This window comes from Acipenser ruthenus, unplaced genomic scaffold, assembly GCF_902713425.1.
Source record: "Acipenser ruthenus unplaced genomic scaffold, fAciRut3.2 maternal haplotype, whole genome shotgun sequence".
In the NCBI taxonomy this organism is placed as follows: domain Eukaryota; kingdom Metazoa; phylum Chordata; class Actinopteri; order Acipenseriformes; family Acipenseridae; genus Acipenser; species Acipenser ruthenus.
Window position 1 is genome coordinate 1 of NW_026707490.1, and position 18,391 is coordinate 18,391.

The 18,391-nt window shown below is 44.0% G+C and overlaps 1 protein-coding gene across 1 annotated transcript; it reads left to right on the forward strand.

Moving 5' to 3' along the window:
- Window positions 1-3,497: 3,497 nt before the first annotated feature.
- Window positions 3,498-6,131, forward strand: LOC131727458 (E3 ubiquitin-protein ligase TRIM39-like). Its single transcript, XM_059018857.1, has 4 exons — window positions 3,498-3,696; window positions 4,090-4,119; window positions 4,262-4,288; window positions 5,127-6,131. The coding sequence occupies exons 1-4, from the start codon at window positions 3,498-3,500 to the stop codon at window positions 5,747-5,749; spliced, it is 879 nt and encodes a 292-aa protein (XP_058874840.1). The 3' UTR covers window positions 5,750-6,131.
- The last annotated feature ends 12,260 nt before the right edge of the window (window positions 6,132-18,391 follow it).

The following is an 18,391-nucleotide window of genomic DNA, read 5'->3' on the forward strand; positions in this document are numbered from 1 at the left end:
TGCTGTGCTCTGACTGAGTTTTGACCATCTTGACACAAACCTGAACAACTCTTAACATGTGTAGATCTAGCCTCTATTAGTATGGTCTATGGACCTCTATACCTGTCTTGTACAAAAATAGATGAAGAACGGCTTATTCCAGAAATATGCGTTATTTACAACAGCACTGAATACAGATGTGCTTAACGGGTATTTCATTTCATTAGTGAAATAAATTTCTAGGGTACGGCGTTTCTCACAAAAATAAAAGCCTCAGAAGTCGGGCCAGTCAGTGAGGGCTGTATTCAGTACAGTTGTGCAAAACAAAACATTCTGATATTTGAAAGAAAAGAAATCCTATAATAATTATGCACTCTTTATAGGGATTGATGTTTAAACCTTAGGACAGTTGTGCGTATTTGTTTAGTAGTGCCTGGAAGATCGAGTGAGAGACTACATCAGACTGGGGAAGAAGAGGAAGGAAAGCATCGTGTTGTGTCTGTTGTGTGGTTAAAGTGTACTGTACACGATGCCTTCACTTATAAACCCTACAATTGTAAAATATGCAATGATACAAAACAAAAACAATAGGGTACATATTTGGAAATAATGCAATATTATCTCACAATTATGCAATAATTATTGGGAAATAACACAATAATTGCGAAAGAGAAAAAAATTATTGCAAAATAATGCAACGTTATATCATAATATCACAATACATTATTTTTGTGGCGCTAATACGTTTCCGTAAAATGCCACATGACCTTTAAAATGCTATAAGAATAACTAGCATCAGACATGTACTATGCATGGTACAGATTAAAATATATGTGTTTAAAAAAAACGCTTTTCCCAAAATATCAAGTTTGAGCATTTCTACAAATGTTGTAATCAAGACTGGAATTGCCAAAGCACAATACAATAACACTGAAAGAACCTGGAAAAAATTAAATGGATTGGATCAGATACAGGGGGTTTTACTGACACTTTTATTAACAATAAATAAAATAAAATATTTTCGCATATTTTTTAAAGTGATTTTATTTTTGTGTATAACTACTGTATAACCCCCCCCCCCCCCCCCGAATATTGTCTTCATTATGGTCAATTTCATTATTTTAATTGAATTTAGTAATTATCTCAGTTTTTTGTAATGCCAGGACAGGTGTAGACTACTTCTAGAAAGAGTTGTATAGATCTAAAGTTTGTGCCGTGAATGTCATGTTCTTTTGTACACATAAATAAGCGGCCTGCTTGGGGGTCTTAACGGACGATCAACTAACCCCGCCTAGTATATTATTCCGTGTATGTTAGAGGCTCATGGTTGGAATGCAGCCCAACGTAAAAGACAATGGCATTGCAGCATAATTTTGGACATTTTTAACATTAAAATTTGGGTTCATTATAGTAAGTAAATCACCATAAATTGAAATTCAAATATAAAATATGAAAAAACGTACTTCTCCGGGTGAGTTTTCAGGTGGCGAATGAAGTTTGATGTCGTCCCTGCTCCATCAGATATTTTCATGCCACACCTGAGGCACACGGCGCTCCTCTTCGTGGCCGAATTCTCAAAATGTTTGTATCCGAAGGACCCAACTTTGGGAATGTTGGTTGCCATCATGAAAGGATTTGAAACATGACACGCACGTACGTTTGGTGGTGTGATGATAGCAGAGCAGTAGCAGCCGCACAGGCGTGTACGGAAGAACAGGTAAGGAGAGGTTACTAAATGCATTGTGGGAGTTGTATTTCTAACAGGAGGGCAGATGTTTCGGCAACGATTCAAGTCTCGCAGCACGATAATGATTTACGTATGAAGTACATACATGATGCAGAACATTGTCATCAAGTAATGAAGCTCAAGTCGCAAGCAAGTCACAAGTCCCAAACATCAAGTCCCAAGTCAAGTCCAATCATTCAAATCCAAGTCAAGTCGCTATTCGAAAAAACGTGGAAACTCGACTGCGACTCGAGTCCAAGTCACCGACTCGAGTCGCCAACTCTGGGTGTGGTAGAAGGTGAAAGTGAGTTGCAGGAAAAATCTGAAATAGACAGGAGGATGGGAGAAGCTGTGATTGTGACCAGGGCTGGAGAGATACCTGAAGTGGGGTTGTCAGGTGATGGACAGGGTAGTGAGGGGAGAGAACAGATTGAGGGAATCACAGAACAGAATGAGGCTGTGGTTTTAGTGTTGGAGAAAGAGAAGGAAGCGGGTGAGTTTAAACTCTCCAAAGGGAAAAGAAAGGCTAAAAACAGACACAGTATTACAGCGAAACGCAGCCTTGTTTCTGAGGCTTGGGTCATTCGGGCTGATGAATCAGAGAGTGAGCTGTCTGTGAGAATGGACTGCGCTCAGACACACAGCACAGAGGTCAGTGGTGGTGATTTTAGCAAAGACGGGGGCAGTGATACTGACTCCTCATTTAGCTCTGATCTGTCGGCCAGTCAGCAAGCGAGAGGGGGGTATAGTGCTGAAAGCATTTGGGCATTTTAAAGCTCTGTTGAAGGGAAAAGAGGGATTCAAGTTTTTGAGCACTGCCCTGATTTAAAATTGTTCTTAAATTCTGCACAGCAAATTAGATGCAATGCAGCTGTACTGGGCATGGAACAAAGAGAAAGATCCATTAAAAAATTTAATAAGCAAAGTTTGTGCCTCTCTAAACAGGAATGATGTATAAGTCTGCACAAGCATCTTTTCTTTTGTACGTTTTTACTATTGTTTGTACTTTCCAGTGCATCTCTTTTCAACCCTACAATGCAGACTCTTAATATAGGAACTTTAAATATAAGTGGAGGTAGAGATTGTGCAAAGAGAGCAGCTCTGTTTGAATATTTAAACCAAAAGAAAGTTAATGTTGCCATGCTCCAAGAGATCCATACAGATGAGAATAATAAATCTGAGAGGATTCAGGATTGGGAAGGGGGGGTTATTTGTAGATGGTAGAATTGTAGTATTTGTTAATGTTTATGTACCAAACGATGGGAGAGAGGGTGCTGTTTTTTCAGACTCTCAATGGAGTTATCGCCCAGAGTCAGACTGAAGAAGTGGTTTTATTAGCTGGTGATTTTAATTGTACAGTTGATGACAAGCTATACAGAAATAGCCCAGAGCCTCACCCCAGGTCAGTTCAGGAGCTGGTTAGTGTTTTAACAGCGCATGACATGGAGGATGTGTGGAGAGTAATGAATCCTGATGTTAAGCACTATACCTGGGCTAAGGGGAGCCATGACAATATAGGTTTAACTCGACTAGATACATTTTATGTGTTGAAGCATCTTTTAAATGATTTTTCTAAATGTACTATTCATCCCACAGGTCTATCTGATCATAGTTTGGTCAGTTTGAATGTGATTATCCCTACTGAATGTGTTTATTCTTCCTATTGGCATTTTAAACTAAACTTTTAAATTCTTTTAGGAACAATGAAAGAGGCAGAAAGGTTTTTTTTATCAATAAGGCAATGGTGGACGTGAGTAAAGTTCAGACCCGACTGTTTTGTCAACAGTACACTATGAATGCTACAAAGAGCACTAGCGAGGCGTTGCGAGAGCTGGAGGAGGATATCACTGAACTCCATAGGGATCTGAAAGAGGAGTTCATTTCTCTGGAGAGATGTGTGCTGGTTATCAGGGAGGTGGGGACTGTCAGAACAAGCCAAACTGACGGAGAAGTTCATTTCTCTGGAGAGATGTGTGCTGGCTATCGGGGAGGTGGGGACTGTCAGAACAAGCCAAGCTGACAGAGGAGTTCATTTCTCTGGAGAGATGTGTGCTGGTTATCAGGGAGGTGGGGACTGTCAGAACAAGCCAAACTGACGGAGAAGTTCATTTCTCTGGAGAGATGTGTGCTGGCTATCGGGGAGGTGGGGGGCTGTCAGAACAAGCCAAGCTGACAGAGGAGTTAATTTCTCTGGAGAGATGTGTTCTGGCTATCGGGGAGGAGGGGAACTGTCAGAACAAGCCAAGCTGACAGAGGAGTTCAATTCTCTGTTTTCTGTCACCCCTGGCAACCCTACTGTATTTACATGCAGCTCTTCACAATAGTGCGCAATAGATTTTACACCTCAGTGTGCAGAATGTAATCCAGCTCTCTTCTTTTCACAGAGTCTGTGAAGCGAGAGGTCCTTAAATCAGGTATGTAGACTGTGTGTAAATCCACAGCCTGACTCACCCCAGCACAGCCCTGCTGGTTAGTGTGTGCTGCACATCTTCTGAACTGTAGAAAGTACAGGAGGAGTGATTGTAAAATAATGCTCTCTTTATTTCTGTGTTCTAGAATGGAAGTGGATCCGCAGCTCAGCAGGTATGTGTCTCTTCAATGGATTCCTTTCACAGTGGAGGATAAGAGCAGCGAGGAGCCCCGTCTCACTCACTGTGTTTACATCTAATAAAAAGTGACTCCATGTTAGCAGGTTCATGTAAACCCTGCATGCTAAAGGTGTTGGTGACCATGGAATTGACCTCGTATGAATGCCACACTAAGTCATGAGATTTCTACTGTAGAGACACAACACTTTGATTAAACTGTCTTCATTTTTGGTAAACAGCTGTATTCTTTGAGTTTCTTTACTGGAGTCCAGTAACAATTACCCCTTTGCTGCCACTTTGTTTTTTTACCTCTGGTTATATAATTGATAGAGAGAACACACTATAAACACTCATTTTATTATTATTATTATTATTATTATTATTATTATTATTATTATTATTATTATTATTATTATTATTATTATTGGCACGGTGGTTAGCGTTACTGCCTCACAGCTCCAGGGTCCTGGGTTCGAGTCTGGCCTCAGGGGTCTGTCTGTGTAGAGTTTGCATGTTCTCCCTGTGTTCACGTGGGTTTTCTCTGGGTACTCTAGTTTCCTCCCATAGTCCAAAGACATGCTGGCTAGGTGGACTGGCCTCTCTAAATTGCCCCTTAGTTGCTCTGCGATGGACTGGCATCCCATCCAGGGTGTAGAGTCTCACCTTGCACCCCTGTGTCTGTCGGGTTAGGCTCTGGCTCACCGCAACCCTCTATAGGATTAAGCGGTTATAGATAATGGATGGATTATTATTATTATTATTATTATTATTATTATTATTATTATTATCATTATTATTATTATTATTATTATTGTCTCCTCTCTTCTTCACAGTTGACATTTTGACTCTGGACCTCGATACAGCACACCCCCGGCTCACCCTGCCTGTGGATGAGAAACAAGTGAGAGGGAAAAGGCAGGATTATAACAATCCCCAGAGATTTGATTACAGGCGCTGTGTGCTGGGCAAGGAGGACTTCACCTCAGGGAGACACTACTGGGAGCTGGGGGTGGGAGAGAATACATTCTGGAGATTAGGAGTCAGCAGAGAGTCTGCCCCGAGGAAGGAGGAGTTCAGCATGACCCCCCAGCAGGGTTACTGGACTGTGGGGTGGGATGGAGATGAAGATAAAGATGAGTTCATTGCTCTCACTGACCCCCAGACCCCCCTCCCCCTGAGCCTGAAGCCCCAGAAGCTGGGGGTGTATCTGGATTATGAGGAAGGATGGCTCTCCTTTTACGATGTGGAGACCAGATCTCACATCTACACTTTCACTGACATGGAGTTCAATCCCAATGAGAAACTCTATCCATTCTTCTGGACGATAGAATACAATGACCTTGTGCTGGTGTCCCCGGGGAAGATGAATGACAGCTCTTTCTTTCTTCTAGTCTGGAAATGGATTCTTGCTGCATCAGGTACTGATTCACTTTACTACTTGTTTGCTAGAGGCTGATGTGCTTGTTGATTTATTATTTATTTCTATAACTCCTATCTGGTTTGAAGTGTTACAGAACACCCTTTAGTGTTTTCAACAAACGCACAGCTAGCCATTGCTTTTCATAATAATAACAACATGGGTCATGCAGGTTTTATTATTTTATAGTATTGAACAGTTCATGTCATAATAAAAAGTCTGCAGTTGTTACAATAACAGCAGTGTATAAGTTTAAATTATTACAGAACACGCTTTAGTGTTTATAACAAACACACTCTTACTATTGCTGTCTCCTGTGCTAAACGCATTGCTGAGATATCTTCACAACATTATATCAATTGATAGTTTGATATTTTTATTCGCATAAATTAACTGAGAATTGAAGGCGATGGCAAAACACAGTGTGAGGATTGTGTCACACCTCCATGTGTACCTGCCTGACTCTTCACACAGTGCGAGGATTGTGTCACACCTCCATGTGTACCTGCCTGACTCTTCACACAGTGTGAGGATTGTGTCACACCTCCATGTGTACCTGCCTGACTCTTCACACAGTGTGAGGATTGTGTCACACCTCCATGTGTACCTGCCTGACTCTTCACACAGTGTGAGGATTGTGTCACACCTCCATGTGTACCTGCCTGACTCTTCACACAGTGTGAGGATTGTGTCACACCTCCATGTGTACCTGCCTGACTCTTCACACAGTGTGAGGATTGTGTCACACCTCCATGTGTACCTGCCTGACTCTTCACACAGTGTGAGGATTGTGTCACACCTCCATGTGTACCTGCCTGACTCTTCACACAGTGTGAGGATTGTGTCACACCTCCATGTGTACCTGCCTGACTCTTCACACAGTGTGAGGATTGTGTCACACCTCCATGTGTACCTGCCTGACTCTTCACACAGTGTGAGGATTGTGTCACACCTCCATGTGTACCTGCCTGACTCTTCACACAGTCTGAGGATTGTGTCACACCTCCATGTGTACCTGCCTGACTCTTCACACAGCGTGAGGATTGTGTCACACCTCCATGTGTACCTGCCTGACTCTTCACACAGTGTGAGGATTGTGTCACACCTCCATGTGTACCTGCCTGACTCTTCACACAGTGTGAGGATTGTGTCACACCTCCATGTGTACCTGCCTGACTCTTCACACAGTGTGAGGATTGTGTCACACCTCCATGTGTACCTGCCTGACTCTTCACACTTGTTCTGTTTTAAATAGGGATGTGCATGATGCTGATACAGTGTAGTGATATTCATTAGGATCGCAAATCATTCTACACACTATGAAGAGTCTGAAAAATAACAATGATGAGATTTTAGTTGTGCAGCTATTTAGTTTTAAATTGAACATTCTGAAATGGTTCATATAAATGTCATGGATGCTGATAGGCAGGGGTTCACATAACTGGAACGCAGCTACGCACGCGCACCAATAAAAACAAATACGGACTTCCATACCATCAGTGCATTTCTAACAGGAAAGCATGTTTCATCCAGGCAGCGAGGGTGCGTATTATCTGGCTGTGACTCATACCTGCCTTTCTGTTGGTTTTCTATTGAGTCTTATGGTCTCTGAGATCTTTCAATGATCTCTGGGTAACTGAGCTTATTATCACTGATCATAACTAAATACCAGTCCCCATATTTCACTTTAGGCCGGAGGGTTCCAATTCACTAAAGTCCCGCCCTGCTAGCGCTATCATTGGCTGCTTCAAGATTTAATAAAACAAAATGAAAAGCAATAGGTGGAATCACTCCAGTTCATAACATCAGTCATTTCTTTTAATGGACACTTGAAGCAGCCAATGATAGCAGAGATCTCGGTTTAGCTGTCCACTCAGAGAAGAGGGGTGTAGTTCCGGGGAGTGGCATTGTGAAAGCTCACTGACGCTTCACTTCCCAGACTGAGCGCGGATGAGAGGAGGAGTCGATGCTTGAGAGCCGTTACATTTAAACATGAGTTTAAAAAATACATTTACTTCAGCATTTTACTTTAAATAGCAGCGGTGTGGAGTAGCGGTTAGGGCTCTGGACTCTTGACCAGAGGGTCGTGGGTTCAATCCCTGGTGGAGACACTGCTGCTGTACCCTTGAGCAAGGTACTTTACCTAGATTGTTCCAGTAAAAACCCAACTGTATAAATGGGTAATTGTATGCAAAAATAATGTGATATTGTAAGTCGCCCTGGATAAGGGTGTCTGCTAAGAAATAAATAATAATAAAATAATAATAAAATAACATTTTGTTCCCTCAGTTATATCCTACTATAGATACTGTTGTGCTGTCAAGCTAACGTGTTTAACAGCACTAATACAGTGAAGAAGTGTTTTGTTTCTTGCTTTTGAATCCCCAGGGCTGGAATGTGGTGGTAGGATATTGAAATAAACAGAGACTGTGAGATGATTTGTTAAATTGTAATAACCAGCAATCCGGACTCCTAGTTAAACATTCAGAAACTCTAGTTGTTGTCTCTGACACTGCCATTAACCCTTTAAGGACGTGATGGTGTAACACAATCATACTGAAGTGTCATTCTGGGCCCGTGATCGGGTAAACACGATTAAAACACACTTCGTTTCTTTCACTTGCTGGGACACCATACTTTGCAGTACAGCTTGTTAATGCATGTCGTTGGATAGGGGAGGGGTTGAACTTCACTGCCTGATTGGTTGTTTATTCATGTGATGTCACTGAGACGGGCGTTTCATTTTTAAAGGGCGGAGACACTTACAGCGCCACGCAGAAACAAAACATCACAGGAACTTGTTTAGAGCTAATGCTAAAACACTGTCAATCCGGTGTGTTTGACTGATAGTTATATTAGAACATGTATTCTGTTTCGCGTTTTAATATATATATATATATATATATATATATATATATATATATATATATATATATATTGAAAAGGAGAGGAGAAAGTGTGTTTAGTTGTAATGCCCCAGATTGTGAACTCACTGTGAAGTGAAGATCACATGTAGACACTGCAGGGCTCCATATGTTACACTTTGACATGCATCTAGAGAACTGCTGATCTGATTGTGATGAAACTTGGTACAGACATTCTTTATACACATTATTAAGAGTGTCACAATCTGGAGCCTGTCTGCACCTCTCCTCTCATGAGTGTACCCCTCCCTCTATCCTTCTCTCCTCTCCTCTCCTCTTCTCCTCAGTGGGGATGCATATCCCAGTGTATACTCGAGGCTGGGCTTCTGATTGTCAGTGTTTTACCCGACTTTTCTACTCTGCTTTAAGAATTCATCTGATCCCTGTGAAGCAGTTTGTGTCTCTCAATCACAACTGAGAAACGTGTTCATAGTAAACTTGATTCATTCTGTGAAACAACTAAATGGGCTTTTCAATCAGCCAAGCCTTCATTTTCATTACAAGCAGGACGTGTAAACGAGATCGCGACATGTTAATAAGAGACTCCTCTTTATTAAAGCTAGAATGAACAATACAGTATTTTATGCTGGACTCACTTTATTACAATCGCTGTGCGTGACTGTATTGACATTAATAAAGAGGAGTCGCTTCTGCTTTGCAATGAAAAAGTAAGACTTATGATTTAAAAGCCCATTTAGTAGAAAAAAACGTAAATTCAATCATTTGTACAGTTGTGATTGAGAAGCACGAATTGTTTAAATTCTTAAGGAGATGAGAAAACTAAGGGTGAAAAAACAGAAATCCGAAGCCCTAATTATGTTTATGTGCAAATGCCCCGCCTCTCATTCCCTCATATCCTCCCCTCTCCCCTCTCCCCTCCCTCTCCTCTACCCCTCTCTCCTCTCCCCCCTCTCTGTCCTCTCCCTACTCTCCTCTCCCCTCTCTATCCTCTCCCCTCTACCTCCCTCTGTCCCCTCTCTCTCCTCTCCAGTCCTCTCTTCTCCCCTCTCTAGCCTCTACCTCCCTCTTGCCACTCTCTTCCACAAATCTCTCGTCTCCTCCCTTCTTTCTCCTCCCTCTGCCACCCTCTCCCTCCCTCTCTCCCCTCTCTCTCATCTTCCATCTCTCTCCTCCCCCTCCCTCCCTCTCCTCTCCCCTCTCTCTCCTCCCCTCTCTCCCTCCGTCTTCTCAATTCAGTTGAATTCAAAGGTGCTTTATTTGAATGACAGACATTACATTACATATCATAAGAACAATATAATTACAATAACAATAACAACAAAAATCATAACAATGATCATAATTATTATATTAATAATAACTCTAACAAATATAATAATTTGGAAGGTGTCAGTAAGGTTAGTGATTTCAGGAGAGCCAGTTGCTTTATTGAATTCCTCTGTGCTGTTTGGAGCCCATTTATAAGTATGGTTCAGATGGTACAGCTTGCATGGCTGTATTAGTGTGTTACTGGGCTGTCCTGTTCTTTGTAGGAACACAGTAATTTGACTGTGGTCTGACAGAGATGTTTGTGGCCTGACAGTGAATGCATTAATAAAGGAGGGGTCCAGGTCAGTGATGGCGTAATGAACTACGCTAGTCCCAAGAGCTGAGCAGTATGTGAATCTACCTAAAGAGTCCCCTCTGATCCTGCCATTAATGATGTACAGACCCCAGGCTTGAAGGAGATGCACTAACTGCCTCCCATTTGTGTTCACAATACAATCAGGGTTGTTTCTGTGGATTGAGGTAGGTGTGAGGTACAGAGGGGTTTGTCCAAATACATGGCTGTTACCTTGTGTGCTTCTACAGTCAGGCTCTGTTCCTGTTCTGGTGTTGAAATCCCCACAGAGCAGCACATTTCCCTGGGTCTGGAAATGGCTGATCTCTGTGTGGAGGGTATGAAAATATTCCTCATTGTAGTTTGTAGGGCTGTGCACATTTAAACCCATTGTTAATCGTTTAACCCTTTAAACGGCCATAAATTTATCCCTCATGTCCTTTGTGTTCATCACCTGCAACATTAAGGCACATTTTGACAGGATGTAAGGTGGCTCTTAGCCAGGGACGGTTTACTTGGCGCCATGACCAGGTGCTGCGATGTTTGGCCTTAGCATTGGAAGACAAGCGTAACATGACCAATAAGTTGCCACCTGTTCCATCAAAACATTACACACAAAAGACAACATTCCTCCGCCCAGGAGAGCAACCACCAAGAAAAGGTGTTAAAACCAATCCTCGCCCAGGACAACTGGAAGCTGCTAGAGACTGGAATATGCTGGCAGATGTTGGTCAACGGCTTATTTTTCCACCTGAGATTGCCACCACTAACCTTCGACCAGATATTGTCTTGTGGTCTCGATCAGCACGCCTTGTTCACCTGGTAGTTAACAGTGCCATGGGAGGATGCTGTAGATGAGGCGTATGAGAGGAAGAAACTGCGGTATGCTCAACTAGCCACTGAAGCGGAACAGCGAGGATGGAGAGTTCGCGTTTACCCAGTGGAAGTGGGTTGTCGAGGATTTGTGGCACACTCTACAACCCGGTTTCTCAGAGACGTCGGATTCAGTGGCCAAGAGTTGCGTCGCACAGTGAAGAACTTATCTGAAGCAGCAGAGAGGAGCAGCAACTGGCTGTGGTTGAGACGGAAAGATTCTGGCTGGGGACAGGTAAGTAAGCTGGGCTGAGTTGAGTGGGGGACGGAGGGGGGTGATGCTGGGACGCCAGAATCACCGTCGAGCCCTCTTGAGGTGTCGTGGGCTAGTTGACGAAACACTGAGGATGGAAGGTGCCCACTTGAAAACCCCAGAGATGTACCCTACTTAGCTCAATCCAGACGGTTGTCATGCTGATGCGCTGGGGAGGCCGCACTTTGGTTGATCCCCGGAGCCAGCATCGCAGCTGTTGTGTGTGCTGATGCGCCAGGGAGGCAAAATAAGCTGATCCCTGGAGCCAGCATTACACTTCAGCCATTAACACCAGACAGAAGGATATCTACATCATCACATGGAAGGAAACGTAAATGGATGGAGACGCATATGGATCACATTAGTTTACTGTAAAGCTACGTCTTAGTTGGTGCTTATCTTGGCGAGAGCCGAGTTCAAATCAGCATGAAGTTTTAACATCTACTCTCGTGTAATGGAAATCATAATCTATTTTAATAGCATGAAATAAACATTCCTACTCGATTTTACAACGTACCATTTCTGCAGAAGCTCCATAAAAAGCGTGTATATCCAACATCGAAAAAACATTAAATAAACAACAACTCTATTTAAATTAAACTTAAAACACGGTGACAAGACCACATTTTTTGTTTAATTCATTTGTATATTGTTTTCAGAAAATAAAACATGTCCAGAACCAAAAACATTTATTATTTTTTCATTAAAAAATCAAAGCCGTTGTCTGATACAACACTCGTTCCCAGCGTCCCTCCCCTTCACAGCGGCACATGAGCATTCACGTGAAAAAATAAAGACTTCATTTCCCAGCGTCCCTCTCTTTCACAGCGGCGCATGAGCATTCACGTGAAAAAATAAAGACTTCATTTCCCAGCGTCCCTCCCCTTCACAACGGCGCCTGCGCATTCACATGAAAAAATAAAGACTTCATTTCCCAGCGTCCCTCCCCTTCAAAACGGCGCCTGCGCATTCACGTGAAAAAATAAAGACTTAATTTCCCAGCATCCCTCCCCTTCACAACCGCGCATGAGCATTCACATTAAAAAATAAAGACTTCATTTCCCAGTGTCCCTCTCTTTCACAACGGCGCATGAGCATTCATGTGAAAAAATAAAGACTTCATTTCCCAGTGTCCCTCTCTTTCACAACAGCGCCTGCGCATTCATGTGAAAAAATAAAGACTTAATTTCCCAGCATCCCTCCCCTTCACAACGGCGTATGAGCATTCACATGAAAAAATAAAGACTTCATTTCCCAGCGTCCCTCCCCTTCACAGTGGCGCTTGAGCATTCACATGAAAAAATAAAGACTTCATTTCCCAGCATCCCTCCCCTTCACAACGGTGCCTGCGCATTCACGTGAAAAAATAAAGACTTCATTTCCCAGTGTCCCTCCCCTTCACAACGGCGCCTGCGCATTCACGTGAAAAAATAAAGACTTCATTTCCCAGTGTCCCTCCCCTTCACAACGGCGCCTGCGCATTCACATGAAAAAATAAAGACTTCATTTCCCAGCATCCCTCCCCTTCACAACGGCGCCTGCGCATTCACATTAAAAAATAAAGACTTCATTTCCCAGTGTCCCTCCCCTTCACAACGGCCCCTGCGAATTCACATTAAAAAATAAAGACTTCATTTCCCAGCGTCCCTCCCATTCACAGTGGCGCTTGAGCATTCACATGAAAAAATAAAGACTTCATATCCCAGCGTCCCTCCCCTTCACAACGGCGCCTGCGCATTCACATTAAAAAATAAAGACTTCATTTCCCAGCATCCCTCCCCTTCACAACGGCGCATGAGCATTCACATGAAAAAATAAAGACTTCATTTCCCAGTGTCTCTCCCCTTCACAACGGCGCCTGCGCATCCACATGAAAAAATAAAGACTTCATTTCCCAGCAACCCCCCCTTCACAACGGCGCCTGCGCATTCACATTAAAAAATAAAGACTTCATTTCCCAGTGTCCCTCCCCTTCACAACGGCGCCTGCGCATTCACATTAAAAAATAAAGACTTCATTTCCCAGCGTCCCTCCCCTTCACAACGGCGCATGAGCATTCACGTGAAAATATAAAGACTTCATTTCCCAGTGTCCCTCTCTTTCACAACGGCGCCTGCGCGTTCACGTGAAAAAATAAAGACTTCATATCCCAGCGTCCCTCTCTTTCACAACGGCGCCTGCGCATTCACGTGAAAAAATAAAGACTTCATTTCCCAGTGTCCCTCCCCTTCACAACGGAACCTGCGCATTCACTTGAAAAAATAAAGACTTCATTTCCCAGTGTCCCTCCCCTTCACAATGGCGCCTGCGCATTCACGTGAAAAAATAAAGACTTCATTTCCCAGCATCCCTCCCCTTCACAACGGCGCATGAGCATTCACATGAAAAAATAAAGACTTCATTTCCCAGCGTCCCTCTCTTTCACAACGGCGCCTGCGCATTCACATTAAAAAATAAAGACTTCATTTCCCAGCATCCCTCCCCTTCACAACGGCGCATGAGCATTCACATGAAAAAATAAAGACTTCATTTCCCAGTGTCCCTCCCCTTCACAACGGCGCCTGCGCATTCACATGAAAAAATAAAGACTTCATTTCCCAGCATCCCTCCCCTTCACAACGGCGCCTGCGCATTCACATTAAAAAATAAAGACTTCATTTCCCAGTGTCCCTCCCCTTCACAACGGCGCCTGCGCATTCACGTGAAAAAATAAAGACTTCATTTCCCAGTGTCCCTCCCCTTCACAACGGCGCCTGCGCATTCACATGAAAAAATAAAGACTTCATTTCCCAGCATCCCTCCCCTTCACAACGGCGCATGAGCATTCACATGAAAAAATAAAGACTTCATTTCCCAGTGTCCCTCCCCTTCACAACGGCGCCTGCGCATTCACATGAAAAAATAAAGACTTCATTTCCCAGCGTCCCTCCCCTTCACAGTGGCGCTTGAGCATTCACATGAAAAAATAAAGACTTCATATCCCAGCGTCCCTCTCTTTCACAACGGTGCCTGCGCATTCACATTAAAAAATAAAGACTTCATTTCCCAGCATCCCTCCCCTTCACAACGGCGCATGAGCATTCACATGAAAAAATAAAGACTTCATTTCCCAGCGTCCCTCTCTTTCACAACGGCGCCTGCGCATTCACATTAAAAAATAAAGACTTCATTTCCCAGTGTCCCTCCCCTTCACAACGCATGAGCATTCACATGAAAAAATAAAGACTTCATTTCCCAGTGTCCCTCCCCTTCACAACGGCGCCTGCGCATTCACATGAAAAAATAAAGACTTCATTTCCCAGCATCCCTCCCCTTCAAAACGGCGCCTGCGCATTCACATTAAAAAATAAAGACTTCATTTCCCAGTGTCCCTCCCCTTCACAACGGCGCCTGCGCATTCACGTGAAAAATAAAGACTTCATTTCCCAGTGTCCCTCCCCTTCACAACGGCGCCTGCGCATTCACATTAAAAAATAAAGACTTCATTTCCCAGTGTCCCTCCCCTTCACAACGGCGCCTGCGCATTCACGTGAAAAAATAAAGACTTCATTTCCCAGTGTCCCTCCCCTTCACAACGGCGCCTGCGCATTCACATGAAAAAATAAAGACTTAATTTTCCCAGCATCCCTCCCCTTCACAACGGCGCCTGCGCATTCACATTAAAAAATAAAGACTTCATTTCCCAGTGTCCCTCCCCTTCACAACGGCGCCTGCGCATTCACATTAAAAAATAAAGACTTCATTTCCCAGCGTCCCTCCCCTTCACAGTGGCGCTTGAGCATTCACATGAAAAAATAAAGACTTCATATCCCAGCGTCCCTCCCCTTCACAACGGCGCCTGCGCATTCACATTAAAAAATAAAGACTTCATTTCCCAGCATCCCTCCCCTTCACAACGGCGCATGAGCATTCACATGAAAAAATAAAGACTTCATTTCCCAGTGTCCCTCCCCTTCACAATGGCGCCTGCGCATCCACATGAAAAAATAAAGACTTCATTTCCCAGCAACCCCCCCCCTTCACAACGGCGCCTGCGCATTCACATTAAAAATAAAGACTTCATTTCCCAGTGTCCCTCCCCTTCACAACGGCGCCTGCGCATTCACATTAAAAAATAAAGACTTCATTTCCCAGTGTCCCTCCCCTTCACAACGGCGCCTGCGCATTCACATTAAAAAATAAAGACTCATTTCCCAGTGTCCCTCCCCTTCACAACGCATGAGCATTCACATGAAAAAATAAAGACTTCATTTCCCAGTGTCCCTCCCCTTCACAACGGCGCCTGCGCATTCACGTGAAAAAATAAAGACTTCATTTCCCAGTGTCCCTCCCCTTCACAACGGCGCCTGCGCATTCACATGAAAAAATAAAGACTTCATTTCCCAGCATCCCTCCCCTTCACAACGGCGCCTGCGCATTCACATTAAAAAATAAAGACTTCATTTCCCAGTGTCCCTCCCCTTCACAACGCATGAGCATTCACATGAAAAAATAAAGACTTCATTTCCCAGTGTCCCTCCCCTTCACAACGGCGCCTGCGCATTCACATGAAAAAATAAAGACTTCATTTCCCAGCATCCCTCCCCTTCACAACGGCGCCTGCGCATTCACATTAAAAAATAAAGACTTCATTTCCCAGCGTCCCTCCCCTTCACAGTGGCGCTTGAGCATTCACATGAAAAAATAAAGACTTCATATCCCAGCGTCCCTCCCCTTCACAACGGCGCCTGCGCATTCACATTAAAAAATAAAGACTTCATTTCCCAGCATCCCTCCCCTTCACAACGGCGCATGAGCATTCACATGAAAAAATAAAGACTTCATTTCCCAGTGTCCCTCCCTTTCACAATGGCGCCTGCGCATCCACATGAAAAAATAAAGACTTCATTTCCCAGCAACCCCCCCCTTCACAACGGCGCCTGCGCATTCACATTAAAAAATAAAGACTTCATTTCCCAGTGTCCCTCCCCTTCACAACGGCGCCTGCGCATTCACATTAAAAAATAAAGACTTCATTTCCCAGTGTCCCTCCCCTTCACAACGCATGAGCATTCACATGAAAAAATAAAGACTTCATTTCCCAGTGTCCCTCCCCTTCACAACGGCGCCTGCGCATTCACGTGAAAAAATAAAGACTTCATTTCCCAGTGTCCCTCCCCTTCACAACGGCGCCTGCGCATTCACATGAAAAAATAAAGACTTCATTTCCCAGCATCCCTCCCCTTCACAACGGCGCCTGCGCATTCACATTAAAAAATAAAGACTTCATTTCCCAGTGTCCCTCCCCTTCACAACGCATGAGCATTCACATGAAAAAATAAAGACTTCATTTCCCAGTGTCCCTCCCTTCACAACGGCGCCTGCGCATTCACATGAAAAAATAAAGACTTCATTTCCCAGCATCCCTCCCCTTCACAACGGCGCCTGCGCATTCACATTAAAAAATAAAGACTTCATTTCCCAGTGTCCCTCCCCTTCACAACGGCGCCTGCGCATTCACGTGAAAAAATAAAGACTTCATTTCCCAGCATCCCTCCCCTTCACAACGGCGCCTGCGCATTCACATTAAAAAATAAAGACTTCATTTCCCAGTGTCCCTCCCCTTCACAACGGCGCCTGCGCATTCACGTGAAAAAAATAAGACTTCATTTCCCAGTGTCCCTCCCCTTCACAACGGCGCCTGCGCATTCACATGAAAAAATAAAGACTTCATTTCCCAGCATCCCTCCCCTTCACAACGGCGCCTGCGCATTCACATTAAAAAAATAAAGACTTCATTTCCCAGTGTCCCTCCCCTTCACAACGCATGAGCATTCACATGAAAAAAATAAAGACTTCATTTCCCAGTGTCCCTCCCCTTCACAACGGCGCCTGCGCATTCACATGAAAAAATAAAGACTTCATTTCCCAGCATCCCTCCCCTTCACAACGGCGCCTGCGCATTCACATTAAAAAATAAAGACTTCATTTCCAGTGTCCCTCCCCTTCACACGGCGCCTGCGCATTCACGTGAAAAAATAAAGACTTCATTTCCCAGCATCCCTCCCCTTCACATCGGCGCCTGCGCATTCACATTAAAAAATAAAGACTTCATTTCCCAGTGTCCCTCCCCTTCACAACGGCGCCTGCGCATTCACGTGAAAAAATAAAGACTTCATTTCCCAGTGTCCCTCCCCTTCACAACGGCGCCTGCGCATTCACATGAAAAAATAAAGACTTCATTTCCCAGCATCCCTCCCCTTCACAACGGCGCCTGCGCATTCACATTAAAAAATAAAGACTTCATTTCCCAGTGTCCCTCCCCTTCACAACGGCGCCTGCGCATTCACATTAAAAAATAAAGACTTCATTTCCCAGCGTCCCTCCCCTTCACAGTGGCGCTTGAGCATTCACATGAAAAAATAAAGACTTCATATCCCAGCGTCCCTCCCCTTCACAACGGCGCCTGCGCATTCACATTAAAAAATAAAGACTTCATTTCCCAGCATCCCTCCCCTTCACAACGGCGCATGAGCATTCACATGAAAAAATAAAGACTTCATTTCCCAGTGTCCCTCCCCTTCACAATGGCGCCTGCGCATCCACATGAAAAAATAAGACTTCATTTCCCAGCAACCCCCCCTTCACAACGGCGCCTGCGCATTCACATTAAAAAATAAAGACTTCATTTCCCAGTGTCCCTCCCCTTCACAACGGCGCCTGCGCATTCACATTAAAAAATAAAGACTTCATTTCCCAGCGTCCCTCCCCTTCACAACGGCGCATGAGCATTCACGTGAAAATATAAAGACTTAATTTCCCAGTGTCCCTCTCTTTCACAACGGCGCCTGCGCGTTCACGTGAAAAAATAGACTTCATATCCCAGCGTCCCTCTCTTTCACAACGGCGCCTGCATACACGTGAAAAATAAAGACTTCATTTCCCAGTGTCCCTCCCCTTCACAATGGCGTCTGCGCATTCACGTGAAAAAATAAAGACTTCATTTCCCAGCATCCCTCCCCTTCACAACGGCGCATGAGCATTCACATGAAAAAATAAAGACTTCATTTCCCAGTGTCCCCTCCCCTTCA

Coding starts and splice junctions, on each gene's coding strand:
- LOC131727458 (XM_059018857.1), top strand. CDS start 3,498: ATGAATGCTACAAAGAGCACTAGCGAGGCGTTGCGAGAGCTGGAGGAG. Junction 3,697..4,089: donor GTGTGCTGGCTATCGGGGAG/GTGGGGACTGTC, acceptor TTCTTTTCACAG/AGTCTGTGAAGCGAGAGGTC. Junction 4,120..4,261: donor GCGAGAGGTCCTTAAATCAG/GTATGTAGACTG, acceptor TCTGTGTTCTAG/AATGGAAGTGGATCCGCAGC.